The sequence below is a fragment of the Rhamphochromis longiceps genome, linkage group LG6 (assembly GCF_057381845.1).
Source record: "Rhamphochromis longiceps isolate RC_006_pf linkage group LG6, R_longiceps_female_GT1.1, whole genome shotgun sequence".
In the NCBI taxonomy this organism is placed as follows: domain Eukaryota; kingdom Metazoa; phylum Chordata; class Actinopteri; order Cichliformes; family Cichlidae; genus Rhamphochromis; species Rhamphochromis longiceps.
In genome coordinates, this window is record NC_140562.1 from 41,286,791 (window position 1) to 41,296,049 (window position 9,259).

Consider the following 9,259-nt stretch of genomic DNA (forward strand, 5'->3'; position numbering starts at 1 on the left):
ACAAACAAACAAATAAACAAGTGTGTTCCTGATGTGGGACTCCTGTGAAGTCCACACTGTCTGATGAGTATCGGAAACTGTCATTTTTGCATAAACAAGAAAACACAGATGAAAACTTTTGCAAAAGACTTTAACTGTGCAACACATTTGCAAAGCGTCAACTAAATGCAGGACTAATTTTCAACTGAACGGCGCTCTGTGAACATAAACAGCGTGTTTAAGAACTTGTAAGGGTGAGGTGTGAAGTGTTGGTGTGAATTCTTGCTCTTGCATCTGTTTATTTAATATTCAATGTTATAATAACATCTGCTCAGCCCAGTTACCTCTGGACAGAAGTCCTGAGTGTCTCTCCGTTCAAAGGGTCCGAGTCTCTGATTCGAGGGCTATTACTACAATACGTTAACAGAAACTTATTTAAGCTGATTACGGCACTAACTACCTCCATCTGAAAGCCTAACCAACTGTGAGCTAGCTGACGCACCCCACAAAACACCAATGTTTCTTTTATCCGGGATATATAAAAATATGCTTTCCTATTGTACTTCATAAACATGACAAGCAGGTTTATATTTCAAAATTCTTTGTACGTATCCTGGTAGGCATGTTGGAATTTCCTTGTGCCTGAATGTGTCTGTATTTTTTTATCAAACATTAGGTACAGTAAGAAAAGGAATGATAACACTCATCTGTGTGTAAGCTATTAATATCCTTTCAAAATCACATTATAAGAAATTGTATCAAATTGCAACAGAGTTCTGGCAGCTGGGCTTGCCAGCAATAAACTCTGTTTTCATGGTTTGCACAACAGGTTTGCAAGAGCAAAGCTTTTTACTGGGTTATGATGCTGTGTTGTCAAGAAAATATAAGTTTTATGCTGTTAGCCATTGAATTTCAGTGAGTCTTTGCATTAACCAAAGGGGGAAAACCATTTACAATACAGTACTGTTCAGAATTCAAAATAGAACAATTACAATTAGATTTACAACTTAACATTCACTTTTGCTTCCAGGATGATAAATTGCTTGAATCCTTGTTTCTAGATATAAAGTAGATATAAAAAATGAATGTTATAAAACATTTAGGTTAAATGTAATAAATATTTTACAGAATATATAACCAAAAAATATTGACAGCAACTTAAAAGGAGGAGGTCAAACATGAAGATCAAATACACAAAACATAATCATCAACATCACCATAATTTGCTTTACACTTTACACTTCAGGTATTGCGTGATAATGTTCCAACCTCTCATTCTGGTCTCTGTTTGACCCTCTGGCTATTTATTTATTTGTCTTTAACAAGTCGCCTTCTTTCTTCTTCTAGTTCTTAGCAGAAGTTTAATTAATTATCGTCAACGCCTAATGGAGGGTGTGGGGTGTGTAAAAATGTGTGAACAAAACTGATTCAATATAAAACTTGTGAGAAATTTGTTGGAACCTAGTTTTAAATACCCTTTCAAGACTCCACCTCCTGGACACTAATATCTTAAGCTGTCCATTTTGAGGCATCAAACAGAACTTCCTGTTAATGCTGATGGTAAGACACCCAAAACCTTCATTCTGTGAAACTCTGAGATTTTCCAGTTTTCATGGCTTTAAATTTCCCAAGATTTTAACTTGTATTGCCTTTTATTATATTTCCTTCTATTGTTCTTTATTTCCTTCATATAGATGGGAAGGCTGTGGCATGTCCTGCTCCTGTGCTGGGCATGGAGCCCTCTGTGTCTTTCATCCAGTGTGAGCTTCATTGGTACACCAGAGGAGTGCAAAAAGGCTCACTTTGTCCCTGGTTACAACTTGGCTGGAGAAGGCTTTGACATTGTGACGATGGAAAGAAAAGGCGCCTATGTCATCGACACTGAAACGTGGAAACTTCAAGATGGCACTTGCAGAATGTACAGAAACAGCTACATGAATCAGGTAAAACAGAAGGTCCCTGTCGCCGTGCTGGACTGGAGAATGTTCCCCAAGTGCAGTTTATCAGTCTCCAGTACACTCTATGATTCTGCTGAAACGCTTGCTAATGATTCCACATCATCTGTGTCCAATGACTGGAAAGTTGGCCTTGATATTCCTGTTTCTGGTAGCGTTGGACTTGGGCTTGGTTTTGGAGGCTCCCACTCCAAAGAATCTACCTTCGCCATGCAAAAGTCAAAACAAGATCGCTACACTTTCTTTCGCCATTCTGTCAAGTGTAACTTCTACAGGTGAGTATTTGAACAGAATTAATTCAATTCCTAAAAACTACAAATAGTAAACAGTCCTATATATGCAAATCTTTCTATGTTATTCCAGTAGTTATGTTATTTGCAGACAGACAAACTCATCCACAGTATTTTATCATATGGGTAAAATTTTATTACCTTTATTATATTATTGCTTACATTTTTTAATTTTTTGTTTTATTTCTGTCCTTTACAGTTACAGACTAAAAGCAAATCCTCCACTGAGTCATGATTTTGAATCGGTTGTGAAGGCCCTTCCTTATTACTCATCTGCAACCAAGCATTTATACCGGAATTTGGTTGAGACATATGGCACACATTACATCACACAAGTGTATCTAGGAGGAGAAATGAAGGCCGTCACTTCCATCAAGACCTGTCAGGCGGCCATGAATGGCCTGTCAGCTACAGATGTCAACGACTGTCTCACAGTGGAGGCCTCAGTTAATTTCATGAGCTCTGCCAGCATTAAAACCATGAACAAAAATTGCAAGGCAATGAAAAGGAAGTTAAACCATGGGCAAAGTTTCAGCAGTACATTTAGTGAGCGATTCACAGAGATCATTGGTGGACACATTAACGGAGCTGATATCCTCTTTCAAGGGCAATCAACATCCGTTATGACGGACTGGGTCAAGTCTCTTAAATCCATACCTGATGTGGTCCGATACAATATAAAGCCCATGCACATGATTCTGCCAAGCAGCCATTATGCCATTGCGGGACTGAAGCTAGAGGTGGAAAAGTACATTAAGAAAAACGCATTGATGAAAAAATGTTCGGAAACATGTAAGATTGGATCCAGATCCAGCAGAAGAGATCCTTGCGCTTGTGTCTGTAATGGTAATAAAAATATCAAGTCGAACTGCTGTCCTGCTGGGAAAGGTCGTGCAACATTGAAGGTGTTCAATCTTTATGCAAAGAATCTATATGGAGACCAGTGTACTCAGACAGATGGTTCAGTAGAGCTTAAATATGGTTACCAGATAGGGCGCACTGCTATTATACCAAACAATGATAACCCCAGTTGGTCGGAGGTATTTGAGTTTGGACCAATCACTATTAACACGAAAGACAAATTGGTGTTAAATGTATACGACGAGGATAGATACTGGAACAGTGATCATCTTGGGCAGTGTCAGGTTAAACCACGCAAAGGCTGGTTTAATTACAGCTGCATGCTTAATCATGGTACATTATTCTTTTCCTGCAAAGTAGAGTGTGCACCAAGCCTAGGTGGTGACTACTGTGACGAGTATATCCCCTCACCCATGAGTCCCTCTTTGGCCAAAGTCTTTCATACCAGAAATGGTATCCTCATTGGAGAAACTGGTGAGCAGCATGGCAAATTAGTCAAGCCGGGACTTGAAGTAGGACAAAGGGAGAATATGTGATGCATACATTACTTTTATATTGTTGCTTCTCATTTCTGCTTAACTGCTTATCATGTGGAACCATTCCTGCCTCATATAGTAATCGCAAATATATTGCAATATTACTGCATTCATGTATTCTTATTAAAAACGTGCCAGTAAAGCAGTCACAAAAACAACATCGGTGTCTGTGCGTTTGCTTCATTTGTGGTGATGTTCATTGACTTGAAAACATTGTGAAAAGATAAATAATAGAAAGAAGATCCAGGACTGTTGAGCAGCTAGAATCTTGTATGAGAAGTTCAAAAGACTCTGAGCTGGTCTCCTGAGTTCCCAGACATTTAGATGTTAAAAAAGGGGGGTAAACGTGACCCTGTCTCAACTCTTTTTGCGATATGTTGCATCAAATTCAAAATACCCTTGAAATTTTTGTTTATGTTTTCTGTTTTATTATGAACAAAATATGGGTTCATGAGATTTCAGATGATAACACTTTATTTTTATTTAGATTTTACACAGCATCACTTTTTTTTTTTTTTTAGAATTGGGGTTTTATTTTTGCTTAATTTATTAATGACAAACATATTTGTGACACTTTCAAAACCCAGCATTCTTGTACTCTGTAAAACAACATCATTGCGTGCATTTGCATGTGTCTCTTGCATTGTTTGTCCAATAAAATCTACATTATCTATCTGAATTATTGTGTCAGTAGATGTCAGACTAAAAGCTATCCATGAGCCAGTTTTAAGGCATTAAAGGTCTGTGGGTAGTGATTTGACATGTGCCACTTTTCACTCTTAAATGAAAGAAAACCGAGGCAGTTCTCTCCGTGAGTATCTGTTAACGTGAAGTTTAAAGCTTCACGTGGGAAACTTATATTAGGTATGATATACACATTCACAGACATCATTGGTGGATATGATATGTGTGTATTTGTTGAGCTTCTTTGAACCTTTAAGGAAGAAAAAGCTCATTTTGTGCAGAACATCTTGAAAATACGTACGTATGCTTCAATAATGTGGGAGTGCCAGCAGCAAACTGTAACTCTTTCATTGTGAAAGTGTATAGGCATTAAAGCATACATGTGAATTTGTTTGCCTTCTTGTATGCATATAGGGCATGCATGAACACATCTGCAATCTCCAAAGAATTCATTTCAGTAGATCAATGCGTGGATGGTTGCATGCATACATGTTTTCACAGAGCAGATGCAACTATGTTCCCCATGTGTATTGCGTATTTACAGAAGCACAAAGAGTCCTCTGAGGATCCCGACCAATCACTTTGCCTCTGTGTGATGGCACACCTCCTGTCTGTGTTATAAATAGAGAATAGATGCATCAATTCCCTCGGGTCAAACAGCTCAAGTTCAAAAACTTCATCTGGCTGTTTTGACAGAAGGGAAAAGGCACACTCCACAAAGACAGACGGTAGCTGGTAAACAGTGTAACCCTGCTATTACAGAGTCACGTTATAATGTGTTAACTGCATAATGAAGGGTAAAATGCATGTTTATAGTTCTGACTGTTATGCAGCCAGCAGCATCCTGACCAATCATCGATTTCACATTGAAATATTAATAGCATTATTTATTCCTGCACAGAGAAACATGGAAGGTTTATAAATTATACAGAAAATCTAAAAAAAAAAAAAAAAGCTATGGAAAAGTTTGAAGTCTGTTATGTGTGTTTCCATCATTTCTACATGAAACTAGCGCCGCTTTGTGGTACATATGTGAACTGCAACTACTTACAGCACTGAAGCAGAAATCCAGTATGGATGTGTGCAGTAGCACTGCAGCACAGGATGGACAGCAGCAGAAGAAGCCGAACATCTTTATGCAAACCAAACAGCCACATTTATGCAAATAAAGGAAACCTTTGTTCTAAATGCACATGTGCAAAATTCCAGATATTTCCCTGTACAAACCCCACCAGTCATGATCTGAACATACACACTGTTTTTGCAACTATTATGTCAACATATGTATTTAAATACAGAGAGATTCCTCCAATCCACAATTTTTTCAAAAAAAATAAGATGAAGGAAAATGAATAAATGGATGGATGAATGAAGAAATGTAAAAAAACAAACAAACAAAAAAACAAACAAAAAAATCAACAAAAAAAAATAAACACATCAGAAGTAGTGGAATATAGCTGGTCTAGGTACTGGTAATTTGATAAAATCTTTGGGGCTTTTTGGCTTCTTCAGCCAGAGCAAAGACACACATGCTTGAGCGACTGGTGATTTTAAATTTGTTATAGGTGTGAAAACCCGCCTTATGACACCTGAGGCTCCAGTACACCTGTAACTGGAGAAACAAAAGAAAATGGATGGGCAGATGGATGGTTTTATTGTTTGTTTTTTTGATGGAAGGAATCTGTTTGGACTCATTTCTGTTTTTTATTGTGAAAATATTTTACAAAAAGGTCAAAGTAAAGGTGGAGTGGAAATAGTTTAACTCTCAGACGTTCAAGGATGTCAAAAGCTTACTTGATCTCACCAGCTTTAAAAAAAAAAAAAATATATATATATACACAGGATTAGGATTCCATAAGCTTATGTACAAACATGTTACATTGATAGGAAGTTTTTCCTCTAACATTGTGCAACACATTTAAAGAACACAGTATCACATTACTTTCTCAGAAACAGAACTACGCCCTGTGATCGCAAACAGGCTGTTTGTGTACGTGTAAGGGCGAGGCGAGCCGTAGTGATGTTAACTCAGCCCGTTTTCAACTTTTCACCCTCACATTTTTAGGTTCTTGTGTATAGTAGTTTTTATACGACCAACTCCTTTAAAAATGCGGAATCCAGTAGCGAGAAGTTCCACACATACGATTTATTTTATTCTGCACGCCCACAATCAATACTCTTCACATTTTTTATTTATTAAATACTTCTCTGGACTTCACATTTGTTCATTTTGGGTTGGGATACAGGACATATTAAAGGACACCTTTAAACAAAAGATGTCTTGAAAGATGCATTTTGCTTCTGTTTTGCATTCGTATTTATTTTCTAAACGAATCCATTTATTTGGGACTCAGTCTGACAAGTAAACATTTTCTTTTTGTTTTTGTTCAGATTGATAATTTCAGAAAATTCTTCATGTGAAACAAAAAACAAAAAAAACTGTTTTAAAAAAGTCTCTGTGAGACTTTTTGAACATGGTGAAGTGCACATAATGTGTGAATGCTGATAATTAGATGAGACAGTATTGACTCCACCTCCTGCATATTAATGTTACAGTATACAGTCAGTCGGACTTTGACAGCACGATCACAGTTTGCAGTTCACAGTCAAGGTAAGGTCTTCTTCATAGTCATTATGAAACTATTGCACTGGGCTGAAAGTGTCAATTTAAAGATTGCTTTGTTTAACCATTTTATTTTTGTTCTTCTGTTATTTTTTATTTCATCTACACAGATGTTTATGCTGTGGCACTTCCTGCTCCTGTGCTGGGCTTGGAGTCCTCCGTGCCTTCCTTCCAGCGTGAGCTTCATTGGTACACCAGACGAGTGTAAAAAGGCTAATTTCATCCCCGGCTACAATCTGGGTGGAGAAGGTTTTGACATTGTCAAAATGGAGAGGAAAGGAGCCTCCATCATCGACACTGAAACGTGGAAGACTGGGAATGGCTCTTGTAAGCTGCAGAGAAACCCCTTCATGAAAAAAGAAAAGCAGAAGGTGCCTGTTGCTGTGGTGGACTGGAGAATCATCCCCAGGTGTGATTTGAAGGTCTACAGCATAGTCTACGACTCCGTTGAAAAGTTTGCCAATGATTCTCTGTCAGCTGTCTCCAATGACTGGGAAAGTGGCCTTAATTTCTCTGTAGACGCCACTCTGCCTTTTCAGCCAATTTATGGAGGTTCCCGGTCAAAAGAATGCACCTTTGCCATGCAAAAGTCAAAGAAAGACCGTTACACCTTCTTCCGTCATTCTCTCTCTTGTAATGTTTACCGGTGAGTGTGGTTTGCTCTTTACCAAATGTGTATGTTGCTTAACTTGGAAATCCTTAGCTTGAATTTTTCCATTTTTTTTAAACCTATAGCAAAAGCAGTTAAAAAGCAAATTGGTTAAAAAAAGACAAAGAATTAACTTTTTCTTTGATTGAGATTTAAATTAAGAAGTTATAACCACTGTTTGTGATCAATGTCTTTTACAGCTACAGACTGGCAGCAAAACCTCCACTGACGCATGAATTTGAATCAGCTGTGAACTCCCTTCCTGCTTATTCACAAAAAACAGAGGAATCATATCGCATTTTGATCGATACCTATGGCACGCATTACATAACACAAGTTCTTCTCGGAGGAGACATGAAGGCCATCACTGCTGTCAGGACATGCGAAGCGACCATGAACGGCCTGTCAGCAACAGTAATCAATGATTGTTTGTTAGTCGAGGCTTCGAGACGCTTTGCTCATTCTAGTAGCATTAAGTCAATGATGCAGTACTGTAACTCAATAAAGAAAAAGCTGTCCATGCCAAGCTTTAGTGGTAAATTTCATGAGCGGTTCACAGAGGTCACTGGTGGAAACATCGATGGAGCTGATGTACTCTTTCAAGCACAGTCAGATGCTTCTGTTTATAAGAAATGGCTCAACTCACTAAAAACTACACCTGATGTGGTCCAATACAACTTAAAGCCACTGCACACCATACTGCCAACTAATCATTCTGCCATTGCTGGACTGAAGTTGGAGGTGGAGAAGTACATTAAGAGAAATGCTCTGCTGAAAAAGTGCTCAGAAACTTGTAAGATTGGCCACAGAGTGAACAAAAGAGATCCTTGTGCTTGTGTCTGCAACAGTAACCAGAATGTCCAGGCGAACTGCTGCCCTGCTGGGAAAGGCCTCGCAACATTGAAGGTGTTCAAACTTTATGCAAAGGGCCTGTATGGTGACTGCTGTACTAAGACAGATGGTTCAGTGATGGTTAAATATGGTAAACAGGTAAAGCGCACTGCCATTATACGGAACAATGATAATCCCAAATGGTCAGAGGTATTTGAGTTTGGACCCATCAAGCTCAACAGTAAAAATAAACTAAGTTTTGTGGTTTATGATGAAGACACATACTGGAACAGTGATCTGCTTGGCAAGTGTTCAATTGACCTGCGTAGCGGAAACGTGACCGAAAGCTGCATGTTTAAGCATGGCACCTTCTTCTTTTCATACAAAGTGGAGTGTGCGCCAAATCTTGCTGGTAGGCTTTGTCAAGATTATGTGCCGATACCTTCTAGTCCCTTTTTGACGGAGGCCTTCGCCAACAGCTATGAGATGCTTGTTGTAGAGCCAGGAAAGATTTATGCTAAAAGACTGAATGATGATACCGAAATCTGATTTTTCATTAACCTTTGATGTTATTTCTTTGCTTTTTCATTTTGCTTTGTCTTTTATGTAAAAACATATCTTTGCAATTCATCAAATGCATTCAGAGGCAGCTTTATGAAAAGAATTGTTGATTCTTTTTCAGGCTTTTCTTTGTACTATCAATGTTACAAAATCTGCAAATTAAAGCACCGGCAAAGACAGCGCTGCTTTTGTGTGATTTTCTTATTCAGTGCAATTATTTCAATAATATTGCCAAATCACAGCTAAATGTTTTTATTAATAATAGCACACTAATGTAATAGCCTGCAGAT

At 38.2% G+C, this 9,259-nt stretch overlaps 2 protein-coding genes across 2 annotated transcripts; both read left to right on the forward strand.

Moving 5' to 3' along the window:
• The first annotated feature begins 1,525 nt into the window (after positions 1 to 1,525).
• On the forward strand, positions 1,526 to 4,013 carry LOC146668753 (perforin-1-like). Its single transcript, XM_085408751.1, has 3 exons — positions 1,526 to 1,539; positions 1,674 to 2,209; positions 2,424 to 4,013. Exons 1-3 carry the CDS (start codon positions 1,531 to 1,533, stop codon positions 3,619 to 3,621), a joined length of 1,743 nt encoding a protein of 580 aa, XP_085264877.1. The 5' UTR covers positions 1,526 to 1,530; the 3' UTR covers positions 3,622 to 4,013.
• Positions 4,014 to 6,895: 2,882 nt separating this feature from the next.
• On the forward strand, positions 6,896 to 9,047 carry LOC146668754 (perforin-1-like). The gene is made up of 3 exons (XM_085408752.1): positions 6,896 to 6,916; positions 7,039 to 7,574; positions 7,778 to 9,047. Exons 2-3 carry the CDS (start codon positions 7,039 to 7,041, stop codon positions 8,955 to 8,957), a joined length of 1,716 nt encoding a protein of 571 aa, XP_085264878.1. The 5' UTR covers positions 6,896 to 6,916; the 3' UTR covers positions 8,958 to 9,047.
• The last annotated feature ends 212 nt before the right edge of the window (positions 9,048 to 9,259 follow it).